Below are 22739 nucleotides of genomic sequence, written 5' to 3'. Positions count from 1 at the left end.
TAGACATCAGGAGAGGCTGCAGCACTAGTGACACAGACAGCTCCCCCCAGTGTAATGTCTATTCTAATGGTAACATGTATTATATAGACATCAGGGGAGGCTGCAGCACTAGTGACACAGACGGCTCCCCCCAGTGTAGTGTTTATTGTAATGGTGCTGTACAGGAGCCAATCACAAAATAGCGCTCTGGAATCAAGTTTGCTTTATAAATCAATAATAATAGTAATGGCTGCTGTATACACGAATCCTGAATATCATATCATATACCCGGCCAGTGAGGCGCCTGCCACCTTCTCTCCTAGCTCACACTTCTCCCAGCTTATTATCACTCTGTGCACAATTCAGCATTTCCAAGATCTCTGTTTTCTGATAATAAAGGACAATGTTGTTGTTTACATTTTAAGGCTGTATATGCTGTATACAACCAGTCCTGCCCTCAGCTCAGGGGTGATACAATTGTATGCAGTGTATACAATGCTCTGTGAGCCTGGACCCCAGACTGGTACATTGTACATAGCTAGTCCTGCTCTCAGCTGTATCCAGTGTAGACAATGCTCTGTGATCTAAACATCCTGGACTCGGAGAGCGATCTGTACAGCTACTGTTGATGTGCGGAGGATTGTCTCCATGTCTAGGCTATCTGAAAACACCAGTCACCACTCATCCACTGACAGCAAGCAGAGGTACTGAAACCATAACAACCCCCATGTGATACTCCCCCTAATGTCTATTAGAAGCTTACATACAGCTTTCATTATATCATGGGAGAGAGCGTGTGTGTGCGTGTGTGTGTGTGTGTGTGTGTGTGTGTATGTATATAATATATATATATATATATATGCAGAGAGAGAGATAACCAGAAACCCCTGTTATGAATTCTACAACTGATAATATTTACATTTAAAAAGAACATAAACAAGAAGGAAACTGTTTACCCTTCAGGATGCAGCTTATTATTTAATTTATTTATTTACTAATCCTCACATATCTCCCATCATGGAGGGAAGAATATTTAAATATATATTGTATTAAAGGGGTAGTTCACTAAAATGTTTTTCTTTCAAATCTACTGGGGCCAGAAAATTCCAGAGATTTGTCATTTACTTTTATTAAAAAAAAAAAAATTCAAATTTTTTCCAGTACCTATCATCCGCTGTATGTCCTGCAGGAAGTGGTGTATTCTCTTCAGTCTGACAAAGTGCTCTCTGCTGCCACCTTTGTCCATGTCAGGAATTGTCCAGAGCAGCAGCAAATTCCCATTGAAAACCTCTCCTGCTCTCTAGACTGGAAAGAATACATCACTTCCTGCAGGGCATACAGCAGAGAAGACTTGACATTTTAAAAAAATAAAAGTAAATTACAAATCTCTGGAACTTTCTTGCACCAGTTGATTTTAAAAGATTTTTTTTTGTTAACTCCCCCTTTAAGTGCAGGGTTGAGCACGGTCACTGGGTGTGCAGTGTGTTACAGTACGTGGTTACATTAAGTGCAGAGAGTTTGCCCCCGGCGGGTGACATTGTGGGGTCACTGTCAGGCCTTGTGCTTCTGTATAGTAAACAGCAGGGCAGAGGGATGGTGGTTGGCTTTGTTGACATCACAGTGAGATGTGTTGTGGGTGAACAAACCAGTACACAACATCTCGCTGTCCGCAGCCCAGGAGGAGAGTGTTTACACCCATCACATTGCACAACGTGATGGACAATGGGTGAGGTGTGTGCAAGAACAACACACAGTACGAAGCACCCAGGACGAGCATGTCGGATACAGAGGCTAGAATATTCTATAAGCATGGCACTATTCACCCCCCATGCACACAGTATATACCATACACATGCAGCACCCATACAAGACACACAGTTCCCATACAGTACTATACACAGCAGATCCACTACTTATACAGCACATACACAGCATATACAGTACTTATACATTATACAGCATATACAGTACTATATACAGCACTTATACATTATACAGCATATACAGCACTTATACATTACACAGCATATACAGTACTATATACAGCACATACACAGCATATACAGTACTATATACAGCACTTATACATTATACAGCGATACAGTACTTATACAGCACTTATACATTACACAGCATATACAGTACTTATACAGCACATACACAGCATATACAGTACTATATACAGCACTTATACATTATACAGCACATACAGTACTTATACAGCACATACACAGCATATACAGTACTATATACAGCACTTATACATTATACAGCGATACAGTACTTATACAGCACTTATACATTACACAGCATATACAGTACTTATACAGCACATACACAGCATATACAGTACTATATACAGCACTTATACATTATACAGCACATACAGTACTTATACAGCACATACACAGCATATACAGTACTATATACAGCACTTATACATTATACAGCGATACAGTACTTATACAGCACTTATACATTACACAGCATATACAGTACTATATACAGCACTTATACATTATACAGCACATACAGTACTATATACAGCACTTATACATTACACAGCATATACAGTACTTATACAGCACATACACAGCATATACAGTACTATATACAGCACTTATACATTATACAGCACATACAGTACTATATACAGCACATACACAGCATATACAGTACTACATACAGCACTTATACATTATACAGCGATACAGTACTTATACAGCACTTATACATTACACAGCATATACAGTACTATATACAGCACTTATACATTATACAGCACATACAGTACTATATACAGCACTTATACATTATACAGCATATACAGTACTTATACAGCACATACACAGCATATACAGTACTATATACAGCACTTATACATTATACAGCACATACAGTACTTATACAGCACATACAGTACTTATACAGCACATACAGTACTTATACAGTACTATATACAGCACTTATACATAATACAGCATATCCAGTACTTATACAGCACATACACAGCATATCCAGTACTTATACAGCACTTATACATTACACAGCATATACCGTACTATATACAGCACATACACAGCACATACAGTACTTATACAGCACATACACAGCATATACAGTACTTATACAGCACATACAGTACTATATACAGCACTTATACATTATACAGCACATACAGTACTTATACAGCACTTATACATTATACAGCATATACAGTACTATATACAGCACGTATACATTATACTGCACATACAGTACTTATACAGCACATACACAGCATATACAGTACTATATACAGCACTTATACATTAAACAGCATATACAGTACTTATACAGCACTTATACATAATACAGCCCATACAGTACTCATACAGCATATATAAAGATATAATACAGTACTTATACAGCACATACACGGCATATACAGTACTTATACATTATACAGCATATACAGTACTTATACAGCACTTATACATAATACAGCATATACACAGCATATACAGTACTATATACAGCACTTATACATTATACAGCATATACAGTACTTATACAGCACTTATACATTACACAGCATATACAGTACTTATACAGCACACACAGTATTATACACAGCACATACAGTATTATACACAGCATATACAGTATTATATACAGCACACACAGTATTATACACAGCATATACAGTATTATACACAGCATATGCAGTCAGTGGCGGATTAAATGTACCCTGGGCCCTGGGCTTTCCACCCAACCTGCCCCCCCCCCCAAGTCAATTTGCCCACATTATAATCCGCTACTGCCCCCCCCCCCCCCCCCCACACACACACACTGTCCCCAATAAACACTGCCTGCCTCCCCTCCCTGCTGGCCCCAATAAACATAATGTTTGGTCCCTTGCTGCTACCCCAGTAAGCATTGCCCACCCCACCTCCACTGCCCCCAATAAACATATTGCCACCTCACCTGGTCCCCTGATGTTGACCCCCCCCCCAAGGTCACAGCAGCTCAGAGGATGTCAGGAGAGAAGGGCGCTGATCTTATAGGAGAGGTCCGAGCAGCACAGAGGATGTCAGGAGAGGAGGGTGCTGATCTATAGGGGAGGTCCCAGCAGCACAGAGGATGTCAGGAGAGGAGGGTGCTGATCTATAGGGGAGGTCCCAGCAGCACAGAGGATGTCAGGAGAGGAGGGTGCTGGTCTTATAGGGGAGGTCACAGCGCCCAGCAGCACAGAGGATGTCAGGAGAGGAGGGTGCTGATCTATAGGGGAGGTCCCAGCAGCACAGAGGATGTCAGGAGAGGAGGGTGCTGATCTATAGGAGAGGTCCGAGCAGCACAGAGGATGTCAGGAGAGGAGGGTGCTGATCTATAGGAGAGGTCCGAGCAGCACAGAGGATGTCAGGAGAGGAGGGTGCTGGTCTTATAGGGGAGGTCACAGCAGCACAGAGGATGTCAGGAGAGGAGGGTGCTAATCCTATAGGAGATGGTCCCCTTTATAGATGGTCCCCCTCTTTCCCCCCTTATAGATGGTCCCCCTCTTTCCCCCCGTATAGATGGTCCCCCTCTTTCCCCCCGTATAGATGGTCCCCCTCTTTCCCCCCGTATAGATGGTCCCCCTCTTTCCCCCTTTATACATGTTCCCCCTCTTTCCCCCTCTATAGATTGTCCCCCTCTATAGATGGCCCCTCTCTTTCCCCCCTCTATAGATGGTCCCCCTCTTTCCTCCCTTTATAGATGGTCCCCCTCTTTCCCCCCTTATAGATGGTCCCCCTCTTTCCCCCTTTATACATGGTCCACCTCTTTCCCCCTTTATAGCTGGTCCCCCTCTTTCCCCCCTTATAGATGGTCCCCCTCTTTCCCCCCTTATAGATGGCCCCTCTCTTTCCCCCTCTATAGATGGTCCCCCTCTTTCCCCCCTTTATAGATGGTCCCCCTCTTTACCCCTTTATACATGGTCCCCCTCTTTCCCCCCTTATAGATGGTCCCCCTCTTTCCCCCCTTATAGATGGTCCCTCTCTTTCCCCCTCTATAGATGGTCCCCCTCTTTCCCCCTCTATAGATGGTCCCCCTCTTCCCCCCTCTATAGATGGTCCCCCTCTTTCCCCCCTTTATAGATGGTCCCCCTCTTTACCCCTTTATACATGGTCCCCCTCTTTACCCCTTTATACATGGTCCCCCTCTTTCCCCCTTATAGATGGTCCCCCTCTTTCCCCCCTTATAGATGGTCCCCCTCTTTCCCCCTCTATAGATGGTCCCCCTCTTTCCCCCCTTTATAAATGGTCCCCCTCTTTCCCCCCTTTATAGATGGTCCCCCTCTCCCCCCTCCCTTTATAGATGGTCCCCCTCTTTCCCCTTTATAGATGGTCCCCCCCTCTTCTCCCCTTTATAGATGCCCCCCCAGTCAGTAAATAACACAAAAATAACAAAATACAACTCACCTACCCTGCGTTCCCCCGTCGATCCTCTCTCCTTTTGCAGTCTCCGGCTGATGCGCGGAAGCCGGGGGTGTCTCGTCCTCTCCCCGGCAGCGCGCACATCACACAGCTCCTAGTGCCGCCTGGGCCCTGACTTCCGGTACGTGCGCTCCCAGTACCGGAAGTCAGGGCCCCAGGCGGCACTAGGAGCTGTGAGATGCGCGCGCTGCCGGGGAGAGGACAGGACACCCCCGGCAGCCGCGCATCAGCCGGAGACTCTTGTGACCGCAAGCAAAACAATGCTTGCGGTCACAAGAGCCTGCAGTGGCGGGGGGAAGGGGGCCTCCCGGGCGGCATTATAATGTGGGCGGCGTGGCATGGGCCCCCCCCCCGGAGCCTCGGGCCCCGGGTGGCCGCCCAAACCGCCCACATTATAATCCGCCACTGTATACAGTACTTATACAGCACATACAGTATTATACACAGCATATACAGTACTTATACAGCATATACAGTACTTATACAGCACATACAGTACTATATACAGCATATACAGTACTTATACAGCACATACACAGCATATACAGTACTTATACAGCACATACAGTGCTATATACAGCACTTATACATTATACAGCATATACAGTACTATACACAGCATATACAGCACATACAGTGCATACACAGTAATACAGAACATATAGCATATACAGTTCTTACACAGCATATACAGTTCTTACACAGTACTTATACAGCATATACAGTACTATATACAGCACTTATACATTATACAGCATATACAGTACACAGTACTTATACAGCACACAGTACTTATACAGTATATACAGTACTTACACAGCATACTGTATACAGCTATTACACAGCATATACAGCACTTATACAGCATATACAGTACTTACAGCTATTACACAGCATATACAGCACTTATACTGCATATACTTACAGCTATTACACAGCATATACAGTACTCATACAGCATATACAGCACTTATACTACATATATAAAGATATACAGTACTTATACAGCACATACACAGCATATACAGTACTTATACAGCCCATACAGTACTCATACAGCATATACATTACTTATACAGCATATACACATCATATACAGTAATACAGTACATACACAGCATATACAGTACTTTTACAGCATATACATTACATATACAGCATATACAGTACTTACAGCTATTACACAGCATATACAGCACTTATACAGCATATACAGTACTTACAGCTATTACACAGCATATACAGTACTTACAGCTATTACACAGCATATACAGCATATACAGCTATTACACAGCATATACAGCACTTATGCTGCATATACATCACTTCCAGCTATTACACAGCATATACAGTACTTATACTGCATATACTTACAGCTATTACACAGCATATACAGCACTTATACTGCATATACAGCACTTCCAGCTATTACACAGCATATACAGTACTTATACTGCATATACTTACAGCTATTACACAGCATATACAGCACTTATACTGCATATACAGCACTTCCAGCTATTACACAGCATATACAGTACTTACAGCTATTACACAGCACTTACAGCTATTACACAGCATATACAGTACTTATGCTGCATATACATCACTTCCAGCTATTACACAGCATATACAGTACTTACAGCTATTACACAGCACTTACAGCTATTACACAGCATATACAGTACTTATGCTGCATATACATCACTTCCAGCTATTACACAGCATATACAGTACTTACAGCTATTACACAGCATATACAGCACTTATACAGCATATACAGTACTTACAGCTATTACACAGCATATACAGCACTTATACTGCATATACTTACAGCTATTACACAGCATATACAGTACTCATACAGCATATACAGCACTTATACTACATATATAAAGATATACAGTACTTATACAGCATATACACATCATATACAGTAATACAGTACTTATACAGCATATACAGTACTTACAGCTATTACACAGCATATACAGCACTTATACTGCATATACAGTACTTACAGTTATTACACAGCATATACAGCTATTACACAGCATATACAGCACTTATACTGCATATACTTACAGCTATTACACAGCATATACAGTACTCATACAGCATATACAGCACTTATACTACATATATAAAGATATACAGTACTTATACAGCACATACACACAGGGGCGTAGCTAATGTCTCCTGGGCCCTGGTGCGAGAGGCCAACTTGGGCCCCCCCCCCCCTCCTTTCACGACCAAGTGATGCTATTGTTGTGTGTGTTTGTGTATATATATATATATATATATATATATATATATATATATATATATATATATATATATTATATATATACACAGTGGTGCCTTGGATTATGAGCATAATTCGTTCCAGGACCGTGCTTGTAATCCAAATCCACTCTTAAACCAAAGCAAATTTTCCTATAAGAAATCATGTAAATGCAGACAATTGGTTCCACACCCCAAATATATTTATTATTCTGTACTGTACAGTAATAGAGAGGATGGGAAACACAAGGGCTGACAGAGACTGCAGGGAGCAGGGAGGAATGAGCGGGGCAGATGTGGGCACATACATGCAGCGCTCTCTGTCCGGGGAGAGAGGGGTTACAGCTATGGAGAGATTACCCCCCCCCCCCACACAGTCCTGTCCCCTGATGTAAGCCCCAGCCTGAAGGGGATCTGCTATGATTTGGAAGGTGTTTAGAGTACAGTGCTGTAGACCCCGCTATGCAGGCCATGCCCCTTCTCCACTCGCGCTCCCACCCAATACAGGAAGTTCTTAAACCAAAGCAATGCTCTTAAACCAAGTCACAATTTTGAAAAACTGTGAGCTCTTAAACCAAAATGCTCTTAAACGAAGTTACTCTTAAACCAAGGTACCACTGTATGTATATATATATATATATATATATATATATATATATACACACACACACCAAGACAGATATTACCTATTACCGCCATACTGTTACCGACCAAATCCTGTATACTGAGACCAATATTACCAGTAATACCAGTATATAGGAAGGAAACATTACTGCCACACCACAACCACAACCATCACCACCATATTGTTACTGACCAAATCCAGTACACTAAATCACCTCATCCAGTCATATAGAGGTGGTCCCAGCTCTACACAGACTATATACACCATATACATTACTGTGCAGTTATATCAGGTGACTCACATGAGACGTCTTCTCTGATCGGAGTTCTTCCCTTTTCATCTTCTTCTCCATCCGTCCTGGGCCGTTATGAGAACTTCTCCGAGCCACGAATCCACAGAATCTGCCAGACAGACATATTAGGCTCCACACTCTGACACCATCCTCATCTCTCTACACAATGCACATCTGTACTGTCCCCTTTACACCCTCATTTAGTGGGTAGCCCTGACTCTATGTGACCCCCTAATAATATATGCCCCCTTCTGTGTATTCCCTCTCCCCCTATGTTGCCCCCCCCCAAATAGATGGCCCCCTCCCTTACAGATGGCCCCCTCTACCCCCTCCCTTATAGATGGCCCCCTCTCTCCTCACCCTCCCTTATGGATGGTCCCCTCTCCCCCCACCCTCCCTTATAGATGGCCCCCTCTCCCCCCACCCTCCCTTATAGATGGTCCCCTTCCCCCCCCCCTCCCTCCCTTATAGATGGTCCCTTCCCCCCCCCCCCTCCCTTATAGATGGTCCCCTTTCCCCCCCTTTATAGATAGTCCCCTTCCTCCCTCCCTTATAGATGGTCCCCTTTCCCCCCCCCCCACCCTCATAGATGGCGCCCCCTTTCCCCCCACCCTCATAGATGGCCCCCTCCTTCCCCCCACCCTCATAGATGGCCCCCCTCTTTCCCCCCACCCTCATAGATGCCCCCCTCCTTCCCCCCCACCCTCATAGATGGCCCCCTCCTTCCCCCCCACCCTCATAGATGGCCCCCTCCTTCCCCCCCACCCTCATAGATGGCCCCCTCCTTCCCCCCCACCCTCATAGATGCCCCCCTCCTTCCCCCCCACCCTCATAGATGCCCCCCTCCTTCCCCCCCACCCTCATAGATGGCCCCCTCCTTCCCCCCCACCCTCATAGATGGCCCCCTCTTTCCCCCCACCATCATAGATGGCCCCCTCTTTCCCCCCACCCTCATAGATGGTCCCCTTCACCCCCCCTCCTCCCTTATAGATGGCCCCCTTCACCCCCCCTCCTCCCTTATAGATGGCCCCCTTCACCCCCCCTCCTCCCTTATAGATGGCCCCTCTTTCCCCCCACCCTCATAGATGGCCCCCTCTTTCCCCCCACCCTCATAGATGGCCCCCTCTTTCCCCCCACCCTCATAGATGGCCCCCTTCACCCCCCCTCCTCCCTTATAGATGGCCCCCTTCACCCCCCCCTCCTCCCTTTATAGATGGCCCCCCTCCTTCCCCCCCACCCTCATAGATGGCCCCCTCTTTCCCCCCACCCTCATAGATGGTCCCCTTCACCCCCCCTCCTCCCTTATAGATGGCCCCCTTCACCCCCCCCTCCTCCCTTATAGATGGCCCCCTCCTTCCCCCCCACCCTCATAGATGGCCCCCTCCTTCCCCCCCACCCTCATAGATGGCCCCCTCTTTCCCCCCACCCTCATAGATGGTCCCCTTCACCCCCCCTCCTCCCTTATAGATGGCCCCCTCTTTCCCCCCACCCTCATAGATGGCCCCCTCCTGATAAAAAAAACAAAACTTAACTCACCTGACATCGCGCTCCCACGTTGATCCTCACTCCTTCGCCTTCGGTCTGTCCCCGGCTGCTGCGCGGCTGCCGGGGGTGTCGCGTCTTATCCCCGGCAGCGCGCGCATCCCAGAACTCCCTGCGCGCCGGAAACCGGAAGTCAGGGCCCAAGGCGCGCAGGGAGTTCTGGGATGCGCGCGCTGCCGGGGGTAAGACGCGACACCCCCGGCAGTCGCGCAGCAGCCGTGGGAAAGACGGAGCCCGACTCTTGTGACCGCAAGCAAAACAATGCTTGCGGTCACAAGAGTGATTGATCGGGGGGCCCCGCGGGCCCCCCTTGTGGCGGGCCCGGTCGCGGCGGCGACCCCCGCGACCACGGTGGCTACGCCACTGCATACACAGCATATACAGTACTTATACAGCCCATACAGTACTCATACAGCATATACAGCACTTATACTGCATATACAGCACTTATACTGCATATACAGCACTTCCAGCTATTACACAGCATATCCTGTACTTACAGCTATTACACAGCATATACAGCACTTACAGCTATTACACAACATATACAGCACTTATACAGCACTTATACAGCATATACAGCACTTATACAGCATATACAGCACTTACAGCTATTACACAACATATACAGCACTTATACAGCATATACAGCACTTATACAGCATATACAGCACTTGGGCCCTGAAGATAGGATCACAGTCAAGATGTAGAAGGCCAGTAAATGCAGGGAACACAATAATCTTGTGGGGGCAGTGAGGGAAGTATAACCTTGTAGGGGCCGCGTAGCTTTATGGGTGTCCCACTGGGGGGGGGGGGGGGGGGGGGGCACAATTAGGACAATATTACTTGGTGGGGGCACAGTGAGAGAACTATAACCCTGTGGGGGCACAGTGAGAGAACTATAACCCTGTGGGGGCACAGTGAGAGAACTATAACCCTGTGGGGGCACAGTGAGAGAACTATAACCCTGTGGGGGACAGTGAGAGAACTATAACCCTGTGGGGGGACACAGTGAGAGAACTATAACCCTGTGGGGGACAGTGAGAGAACTATAACCCTGTGGGGGGACACAGTGAGAGAACTATAACCCTGTGGGGGACAGTGAGAGAACTATAACCCTGTGGGGGGCACAGTGAGAGAACTATAACCCTGTGGGGGCACAGTGAGAGAACTATAACCCTGTGGGGGACAGTGAGAGAACTATAACCCTTTGGGGGGCACAGTGAGAGAACTATAACCCTGTGGGGGCACAGTGAGAGAACTATAACCCTGTGGGGGCACAGTGAGAGAACTATAACCTTGTGGGGGACAGTGAGAGAACTATAACCCTGTGGGGGGCACAGTGAGAGAACTATAACCCTATGGGGGGACAGTGAGAGAACTATAACCCTGTGGGGGCACAGTGAGAGAACTATAACCCTGTGGGGGGACAGTGAGAGAACTATAACCCTGTGGGGGGACAGTGAGAGAACTATAACCCTGTGGGGGACAGTGAGAGAACTATAACCCTGTGGGGGACAGTGAGAGAACTATAACCCTGTGGGGGACAGTGAGAGAACTATAACCCTGTGGGGGGCACAGTGAGAGAACAATACAAAAGGGACACTATTATCTTGTGGGGCACACATAGGGAGTGGCACAGAATAACACTACTATGTTGCAGGGCACAAAGAGACTTTTATTACCTGTTTGGAGCACATATGGGGCAGCTATTGCTTTATGGTGGGGATACAGTGGGGATATTATTAATGGGGGGACTGTTACTTTGTGGGGCACAACAGAGGGAACTATTATTGTGATCAGGAAAGATGCCCCCTGTGAGTCACTGGTTGTAACTGCACTGTAACAAACTTATGTGAAGAAGATCCAAAGCACTTTAGTCACTTCTGACTTTTATACTTTTATAATCACTCTGCTGTTCAGGATCTGAGGAAAGATTTGTGACATGATACAAAAACACTCCAAGTTCAGCAAAGAGAACATGGGGTACATCTTTCTCTATATGCAGTATATATCTTTACATGTACAGTACCCACCCACTAGACAACCATAGTGTACCTTTTGCCATGCATGACTTTATCTGGAGATGACCTAATAGTTGTCATGTATAAACAGGCCAGAATCCTATATATAGAGCGCCCTCTATTGGTAGACTGTGTCTCTGCATGCTATATTCTATTACAGTTGAAGGCACACATGGATGAAAGTAATCCTACTGCATTACAGTAAGGAAAAGACAAAAGTGACAAGTTTAGCTTTGCTCCATCTGTATATACTGAAACATGCCGGCATAGTGAGGTGCTTGCCATGTACACAGGTTGTAAGGTGATACACAGGTTGTTCACGGGCCATGGAGGCTGCACGAAGACTTGGAGCCTCTCCAGCCAAGGTTTTATCGGTAGCCTCAGACCACTCTGCCAATAAAAACTGCAACAATATCATTTGAAGTAAGTAGAACAGCGAGGATGGCAAAGCCCCAATTAGTAATCTTATTAAATGGACTCTCTGAAAAAAGAAACAAAGGTTACAATTCAGCCGCAGTTATACAACACAGAGCAGAGATTAACCGGCAATAAGCAACGCAGAAATCAGCTACAATGGCCGAGACCAGAGATTCCTCCAGTCTACTACTAATAGTAACATCAACAATGCAAGAGCTATATACTGCCCCCTTCTTGTACTGCGTCATTCATGAGAATATAACTACTATAATACTGCCCCCTATATACAAGAATATAACTACTTTAATACTGCCCCCTATATACAAGAATATAACTACTATAATGCTTCAGGAAGATACAGGTGCCGGCACTGTCTGAATACTGCTCAATCAGTAGCTGTGCGCTGGAGTCGGATTAAGGGCTAATAAACTGCACTGGTAAGTAGCCGCGGTGCTCGAACAGAGACAAGGGCAGTACGGTGTATAAAATAGAAAATAAGTCCAAGCACTCACCGGATAAAGGGATCTCTTTGTGCGTTTATTCAAGACATCACAGGGAGGGAGCGGTGGCAAGGGTGCGGGAGCGTGTAGCAGACAACTGTTTCCAGTTGTCTGCTACATGCTCCCGCACCCTTGCCACCGCTCCCTCCCTGTGATGTCTTGAATAAACGCACAAAGAGATCCCTTTATCCAGTGAGTGCTTGGACTTATTTTCTATTTTATACACCATAACTACTATAATACTGCCCCCTATATACAAGAATATAACTACTATAATACTGCTCCTATATACAGGAATATATCTACTATAATACTGCCCCCTATATACAAGAATATAACTACTATAATACTGCTCCTATATACAGGAATATATCTACTATAATACTGCCCCTATATACAAGAATATAACTACTATAATACTGCCCCCTATATACAAGAATATAACTACTATAATACTGCTCTTATATACAAGAATATAACTACTATAATACTGCTCCTATATACAAGAATATAACTACTATACTACTGCTCCTATATACAATAATATAACTACTATAATACTGCTTCCTATATACAAGAATATAACTACTATAATACTGCTCCTATATACAAGAATATAACTACTAAAATACTGCTTCTATATACAGGAATATAACTATAATACTGCCCCCTATATACAAGAATATAACTACTATAATATTGCCCCTATATACAAGAATATAACTACTATAATACTGCTCTATATACAAGAATATAACTACTATAACACTGCTCCTATATATACAATAATACAACTACTAGAATACTGCCCCTATATACAGGAATATAACTACTATACTACTGCTCCCTATATACAAGAATATAACTACTATAATGCGGTTCAGGGAAGAAACAGAGTGCTGCACCTCACACCTATGGCTGATACTAGTGCCGCTAGGCTAAATAAAAAACACATCAGAATTTTGTGTATGAATTGATCAAGCCATACTGCCCCATGTACCTCGTGCCGGTATCTGATACACATGGGTCCCTACACTAAGTCCACACCGTGCCAGTCAGTGGCCACCAACCCCGCAGGCGTGCACAGTCAGGGAACGGGGGCCATGGGACGGCCCTGCAACCCCCATGCCACAGGACCAGACCCAAAAACACCACACCAGAACCCGGCCAGCACCGCCGGCGGAGAAGGTCGCCCCCAAGCAGCACAAGTCTGGATAACTACTATAATACTGCTCCTATATACAGGAATATAACTACTATAATACTGCCTTCTATATACAAGAATATAACTACTATAAGGCTATGTTCACACTGCGTATGAGTCCGGACGCATTTCGTACGCCGCCGTACATGTGCGGCTGAAACTACGGGCGTGGGAAAAATCGACATGCGGCTGGATGCGTACGAACCGCAAACATACGCCCGTAGTACAGTTATGCTTCCCTAGCTTGTTTCGAAGCGATCTAAAACAGGTCATTTACTTGAAAATCTTCGCCCAGCCCCGTAAACCACACAGAACCTTTTGGATCGAAAAATCAAGTTCAATTTGGCTGAAATAAGTACTCCAGCGCCGCATGGTAATCCACGGCCGTGAGTTGGAACATTTCCGTCCTCAAACAATGGTCTTGTTCATTTTTCACGGCGCCATATACGATCCGGCCGTATTGTGCATTGTGTGCATTGTGCGGCCGTATATTGTATACTTTCAAGCGAACGCATCAACCTCAAAACTACGTGTGTATATTCGCGGTTCGCACTACGGCCAGACTCATACGCAGTGTGAACATAGCCTAATACTGCATGTGCGGGTACGAGCAACGGAATTCGCCGCTGGTCATATGTGGGAATTCCATAGTGTGCACGCACTCTACTGTAGTCACCTCCTCCTACAGACAATAACTGATGTTCTTGTCTGACTTTTTTGAGTTTTCTATAATAATCCTTTCAGGTTTTCTTGAATGATTTGAGTACATGAAGACCTCTTGCTGTATGATGTTGTCTTACACCAGCTTCTTCTTCTTCTTTTTGCCCAGTTTGCCCAGTATGCAGAGATTGTGCACTTCACCCTCCCTGATGGGACTGTGCGTAGTGGACAAGTTCTAGAGGTTGTAGGATCTAAAGCCATTGTCCAGGTAACATCTGCTGTCTCTGGATTTTTACTCTCTCCTTTATGTCTACCTTTAGGTTTATATTGCTTCTCCTCCATCTCCTTCTCTGTTGCTCTCATGTAGTTTTGTCGGCCCTGCTTCCATACACTTCTGCTCTATCTCTGCCATCTCCATCTTCTTCCTCCTTTCTGTCCATTAGGTCCACATTCTCCTGATCCTTCTCTTCCTTCCTTCTCTAGCTGAACACCCTCTCCTCCTCTATCGAGACCAGTTTCATCTCTGTACACAGTACCTTCATCAACATGTCCATGTCACCTCTGCTGGTTCCCTATGGAGGACATTGTCCACATATCTCCTCATCTTAACTATTGGCCCTCCTCTGTCTTCCCCAGATACAGTATGTCTTATTTCTGCTCCTTCTCCTCTAGCTCCATGTCCTTACAGCTCTCACAACCACCACAGGCTCCACCTTCACCACCACTACCACCACCATAACAGGTTCTTATATCACCAGAGGATCACCATCACCACAGGCTTCACCACTACCATAACAGGTTCTACCATCACCACAGGCTCCACTACCATCATGACACTTCCATCACCGCCACAGGTTCCACCACCACACAGGCTCCATTATCTCCACCACCACAGGTTCCATCACTACTACAGGTTTCACCACCCCCAGAGGTTTTACTACCACCACAGGCTCTACCACCACCATAACCAGTTCCCGCACCACCACAGCCTCCATCACCATCATAAAACTTACACTACCACAGGCTTCACCACCACCACCAAAAACCACCCAAATTTCCACTCTGTCCCTCTTCTCCTTTTCAATCTTCTCTTCCCTGACTTTTACACAACACTTCCTCTATTGCCATTCACTTCACCAGTAGTGGTCGCAATGGTTACCTCACACCTAAAGTATGGATCCCGGTACTGGAGCCATAAATGTTAGTAAATTCTGATGCACAAGTTTGGGCTTTTCCTCCATTCTCAGCCTCATTGTAAAGTATCTGGTTTCAAGGTAGACATTCCTTCTATAGTCGGCTGTTTTGGGCTCGACTGGTCGACCATCTCATGTGTAAGGTGGCCTCCCTATTATACCCCAATGGCAGATGTCAAGAGAGAGAAGTGTCAGGTTGGTGGATTCTGACATGCTTAATAGTTTTTATTAGAAACCACGCAACAGTGTATCCGCGGCCTCTTACACCCATCCCTTTAAGGACCATACCAGATGAGCGTATATGTGTAATGGGGCATAGTACTGAAATGTATGGGCTGGGTAAGGTTTCCTAGTCGATGCCAATGTTGGAGATGAGATTTCTTTAGGAATTTATTTCACCTTTCGCATGGCTCAAGAGTAGGGGGCCTTGGTGCTAGTAGGGTGTGATCCTACAACCGGTCATCCACATTAGAGGAAAACCACCAGAATCATGTGACCCATCATATTAGATTGACCAGGTGTGGAGAAGATAATGGCCCTAAGTGATGTGCCCCCCCCCTTTATATAACCAAGGTAGACCGCACTAGTGACCTGTGCACAACCCCTCCTGGCCAGCTGCCAACCCTCGCTCATTTAATCCCAGCAAGACCTTCCCAGAGCCCTCATAATCCCATTAGAGAGTCAGCCTCCGAGCCGAGCGGGCAGCAGCAGCTTAGCCTGACTCACACACAGGCACGGCTCTCTGCAGATGTGCCACAGAACATTCCGGGGCCACACCGATCTAATTAAAGCCGCGAGACGGAGGTTAATTTGGACAAATGGTGTCAAATATTGTAGCAATCACCGGGCCCTGCCCGCCTTTCATTTCTCCAAGCAGATTCCATGTAATCCAGGTTCTCATGCTGAGGGGAGGTTATTGTAAGGGATGGCCGAGCCCTCCGCCTGGAGAGGAGGCAAAGAGGTCATTATAAGTTATAATAGTAAGAGGATAATGGGTCTATACACAACAACATTCTATCTATCTATCTATCTATCTATCCTCCATATTTACGTCCATTGCCATCAATGATGAGTCTCCTATACAGTGACATCACATACAGTAACCTACAACTATTGATCATGTGAGACTTATAAAGAAAAATTAAATTCATGAACCCAGTTATTAACCCCTTAACAACCAACCCTCAGCCCCCCCTCCATCACCTTAAAAGCTTCCCTGGCAGCTTAGAGGTCTGGTGTGAATGAAAGAGCAGAGCGGTCCCCCTCCTTGCCCAAATCCCTACACATTATCCCTGGCTTTCACTTGGATCTGACTTTCTCCTGTGGTGTCTGCTTTAATCCTCACTAATTGCCAGTAATTGGGTTCTTGCCCCGGGTCTCTGCAGGTGTTTGAAGGCACATCTGGGATAGATGCCAAGAAAACCACTTGCGAATTCACAGGGGACATCCTAAGGACACCTGTTTCCGAAGACATGCTGGGTACGTTGGCCGGGGGTTAATATAATGATGTCAGTGCAGGTAAAGTCCGCAGAGACGTCCGAGCTCTTAACGCTATGTGTACGAGTTATGATGAGTCAGTGGTGAGTCTGACAGTCCACAATACTCCATTACAAGATGAATACTCTTAACTTTTTTGATGGTCTTTCCGGCATAAAACGGTCTTTGCTACCTGATTTGCTAAGTGAGATGGCGCCAATGTTTTATGGGACCTTGCTGTCTACTTAAGATAGTCCTCCTTTTCCTGAAGAAGCTGGCTGTACAATGAGAAGGTGGTTGGGGGTCTGGATACAGGAACTCAAAAAATTCATAGGATGTCCACAATATCCGTGGGATCTCCAAGTAACATAACAGCTGCCTGGAATTGTTGGGGTGCTATTCTATTCCACGCTATTAGGAATAGAAGAGCAAAAAAGGGGGGCAGGTAGAATGTGACCATCGTTGCAGTGACATAGAGCAGTTATTGGACATCTCATGCGGGTGGGGTTCCACTCAGGTAACCGAAAGTGATATGTTAACTGCTCCCAAGACAGTGGCGTAGCTACCATGGAGGCAGACCATGCAGCTGCTATGGGGCCTGTGTGGCAGGGGGGCCCTTAGCAAACCGTGGCCTGCCTCCATGGTAGCAGCCACGCCCCTTCCCCGGCACTGAGAGCTTAAGCGCAAGCCACCAAGTGCCTCCCCTCTTTCCGGCTTAAAGCACGCACCACTGACACACCACTGCAGATCCCACTTTGACTCCCCCGCGCAGCTTGGAGCATGCACTGACTACACCCCCCCCCAGCACAGCTTAGAGCATGCACCACCGCTGATACTTAATCCAACTGAGATTATTGCCCTAGAATTGGTATCATAGTCTACAGCTTGATAGGGTAAAGTTTTTGCTTATACCATTGCATTACAGTTATAAATAACAATAAAATAATTGCTGACGGTTCCTCTTAAAACCACAGTTTTAGATGGAATTGGTAAAACCGGAAACGTTACTTTCTTCCCTTACCGATAGTGGAACAGCCTGATTTTTGGTTTCTGTTCACACTTGGGGGCGCGGAAGTTCAGTGGTCTCAATACATTCTCCATAGCAGGGAACACGCAAACATTTCTAGAGCAGTATTGTAAACAATACTCCCCGATGTCCTCCGGACCTTGCCAGGTCATGCTACACCACCTCTTGCCTATATGGCCCCCCATTCACACTACTTGGCTCAGTTTGAAGCATTACAACAGACACTTTCTCACTCCAGCCTCCAGCCCACGGCCTCATTCTCCAGCTCACCAACCAAACACCAATGGATAGGCCCAGGATTGTTTATTGGGGCACACAGGTCTCACTAAGGCCATGACTAAGCTTCTCCTTGCCACCACGCCACTCATTTTGCCCCTTCTATCAGCATTGTCATATAGTGTCCAGCATCACAACGCATAGCCACACCAGCTGTTCCTCCTGGACATACACTAATGCTAGTACCTCCACCTGAGGAACCATAATTCTCATGGTCAGCTACTGCCACCGAGTACCTGTACCTTTTGGAATGATCCATAAATATATGATGCACCTTATTATCCTCATACCCCGTGGGAGCTCACCCTTTAGGTCTACCTACCCCCCAATATGTCCTGTTTCTGACTAGCAACCTCAAAGGCATAGCTTGGACCTTCTGGGCCCCCAATGGAAAATCTAGAGCAGAACTTGGCCTAAACCATCACGTGTCTCTTGTACTGGGACATTAGAACCCACTCAACCTCCAGAATGACCTATAGCTACTCCACCGACCATCCACTGCTAAAAAGCATTAAGACCCGACAACAATGAACCTCAGGATTACAGAGGCCAACAAATACAGAAACAGTCAGGAAGGCAAAATGGCGGCAACAGCCCACATCTCAGTACTAGGTCCACTATCCAATCCAATAAGCCCCTTCTTATTTGGTCCCCAGACCCTCTCTGTGGTGGGTATGACACCAATTCTATCCATTGTCTTACCATGTCTTGGTCACCATAGTGCGGCGGCGTGAAGAATGGCGGCAACATAGGGTATAACCCACCCCCACCTTCAAACCAACCATTGCCCCCCCCTCTCCCTAACCCCAAAACGGAAAAAAAAACTTAATTAGTTTCACAACATTTGCAGAAAACATTGTAACAAATAAAAAAACCTCATTCATTTCCCATTTATAGATCTCTTTGTCCGGCACTAATAGCGTCTTTAAGTAAAGTGAATTATGGGCCGGTGGGAGGCTGTTAATTAGGTCGCGGATTTCCAGACCTACAAGCTTAATGAGCGTCGGATTTTTCTCTTTTTTTATTTTTATTCCTCAGCTGCATGAAAACCAGAAGCGAAGGTCCCTGGCGAGGCCGAGCCGCCATTCATAGCGCTCCTCAATGACAAGCTGGATTCCCAGATGGAACTGGGGAGGGGGGAGGCAGGTTGGGCTGGAAAATGCTTCTTTAACCGGTCCTGATCCGGGGACTGTTAACCCTTTTTATTCCGTAGCATAGTTACCAAGACTGTCAATCAATTCTTAATTTCTTATAAAAATAATCATAAAAAAAAGTTCTACTCAATCTTGTATTTCTTTAATTCGGGCTTCCCTCATTATATTTTCCTTTTATTCCTTTTGTCATTTGAGAGTAAAAACCTGGGAATCCAAATGAGGAGCAAAAATAAATAAGTTTCAAATGTACCTGTCATGAAATTAAAAAACAAAATTTGTAAAGATTTTATATTGGGATCCAAAATAAATTTCAAAAAGTTTTTAGGATTCAAAACAAATTCAAAAACACATGGCTTTAATAACTTTATATTACTTCGTAACCCTTCGTAACTAGTGTTGAGTGGCCAAATTGTTCAGGGTCGGCAATGTTCTCCAAACCAGAACACTCGGCATTCACCTCCCTATATCTGTATCAATGTTTTCCCAGAAATCTCTAGGGTAATATCCAACTTCTCCAGACACCAGGAGTTGAATTCTGTTCGGGAAGTTGGTGACGTTCTCTGAACTTGAATGCTTTGCATTTGACTCCTGACGTCTGGAGACGTTGGATGCCGCCTAGGGAGTGCGGGAAAACATGGATACAGCCATAGGGCATAGGCTGTATCCATGTTTTCCTCGCAGCCCTAGGTGGCATCCAACATCTCCAGACGAGCATTTGAGTTCAGAGAACGTCACCAACTTCCCGAACTGCATTCAACTCCTGGTGTCTGGAGAAGTTAGTGATCACCCTGGGAAACACAAAACCCCCCACAAAAATGCAACAGCTCACCGCAATGGCAAGATACAGACCCACTACAGACATAAAAATAGAGTACAGGGTAGGTCCACCCCAGCATGTGGCCACCTTATCGTGGTGGGGTGGTTTACACTGTTTGCAAATGGTAACCAAGAGCCACATTATTTTTGTGCAAATTTTTCATTTAAAGTTGCGGTGGGGGGGGCTGCTTTTGACTATTTTCATGTCTGTAGTGGATCTGTATCTTGCCATTGCGGTGATCAACATGCTCCTGCCTAGTGTGAATGGTGTTCTAGGAGAGCTGACCAAATTTGTTTTTTTTCTTTCTGTGTTCCATATAAAATGTATCCTGGTTATATCCGTTCTGGAATAGAAATAGAGCTTAGTGCACAACAGATGGTACAAGTGAGGGTTGTACTGGTATAAACGGCAGCCACACCACCATAACCCATACATGATCCCCTCCCAACATGTTTCTATCAGTTATATCAGTGACGTCATCAGGGGGGATGAGGTTATCAGAGTACAATTTATTTTTTCCACACAGGAAAGTACACCAGAGGGTAACTATGCTGGATAGTCCATACAACTGGCCCCATGCATTGTTTTAGCCTATGGGGAGGTCGTATACAAATGATCCAGCTTGTTGCATTTACAAATATTATTACAAATTATTGTTCCTTATGGAATATCCCTCTGATAAAGCATCACCTAGACCAAACACCTATGACATCCATACATTGTGGATCCGTAATACGGCCGGGGCCTACGTGAGATTTCTTTGTCCTCCTCGGGTTTAATGACGTCTGTATTCTGTGCGTTTTTATAGTCCTATTCATCATCTTCACAACTTCTCCATCTAGAAGTTACAGAAACTTCCAGAGTCTCATGCCCCCTATGCAGATGGTTGCTCCTGTGTTTGTGTCACTTCCCATCGATCACTTATTCTTTTTGAGGTTGTAAATTTTTAATAGCTGTTACATGGTACAAGTGGCGCCATCTGCTGGGACCCAAGGGTACTGCATGTTTAGATTTATGTGCTGGGCCTTTAAATAAAATGCAAAGTAGAATAAAGTAAAGGAGGTGAATTCATGGGAAGCAACACAACAAGGACCGTCCGCAGCACTTTCTATACACAGTAATGCCGGATTTCAGGCCTCTGCGGATATAGAAAATGGCATTTTCCTACTTGATGTCTAAAGTTTATATACCAGGCCCAGAGGGTTCAGTGTAGGCCGTAATGTGAGCTGTCTGTAGGGGGCGCCGCTCACCTGGAGCCCTTTAAGTACAGGTGTTTTCTCTTTTTATTGCATCAGGGGGCACAGATGACATGAAATAAGAGACGCTGAAGTGGCGGAGAAGATTACTGACCTTTCATGGTCGCTGCGTCTCTTCTCTGACAGGGATGTGAAGGTTATGTGCAGTGACAGGGGGAGCAGGAGGAGGGTCCCTGAGTGCCAGGAAATGGGCCCTGACATCAGAGCAGAGAGCGGTCACTGGGATCGGAGCCCCTCCAAGTGCCCCACACTCATCTATGGGACAGGAGGGGTGACCGGGGCCTTGTATGGAAACACCTGACACCGAGATATACAGAGGAGAGAGAGATGGACAAATAGATAGAGAGATAGATAGATAAATACTGTAGATAGAGAGAGATGGATAGATATATACTATAGATAATAGATAGATAAATAGATAGGAGATAGATAGATAGATAGATAGATAGATAGATAGATAGATAGATAAATAGATAGAGAGATAGATAGAAAGGAGATAGATAGATAGATAGATAGATAGATAGATAGGAAATAGATAGATAGATAGATAGGAGATAGATA

The 22739-nt window shown here is 45.4% G+C and overlaps 1 protein-coding gene across 1 annotated transcript in view; it reads left to right on the top strand.

Annotated features, from left to right (window-relative positions):
* The window catches only part of ATP6V1B1 (ATPase H+ transporting V1 subunit B1), a 44971-nt gene that overhangs the window by 15685 nt on the left and 6547 nt on the right, over positions 1-22739 (top strand). The window contains exons 3-4 of the mRNA XM_069976299.1: positions 15149-15247; positions 17558-17651. Coding sequence (XP_069832400.1) covers positions 15149-15247; positions 17558-17651 — 193 coding nt within the window. The remainder of the gene's footprint in view (positions 1-15148; positions 15248-17557; positions 17652-22739) is intronic.

This window comes from Dendropsophus ebraccatus, chromosome 7 (assembly GCF_027789765.1).
Source record: "Dendropsophus ebraccatus isolate aDenEbr1 chromosome 7, aDenEbr1.pat, whole genome shotgun sequence".
In the NCBI taxonomy this organism is placed as follows: domain Eukaryota; kingdom Metazoa; phylum Chordata; class Amphibia; order Anura; family Hylidae; genus Dendropsophus; species Dendropsophus ebraccatus.
Note: the sequence above shows the minus strand (reverse complement) of the source record. Positions and strands in the feature narration are given on the sequence as shown.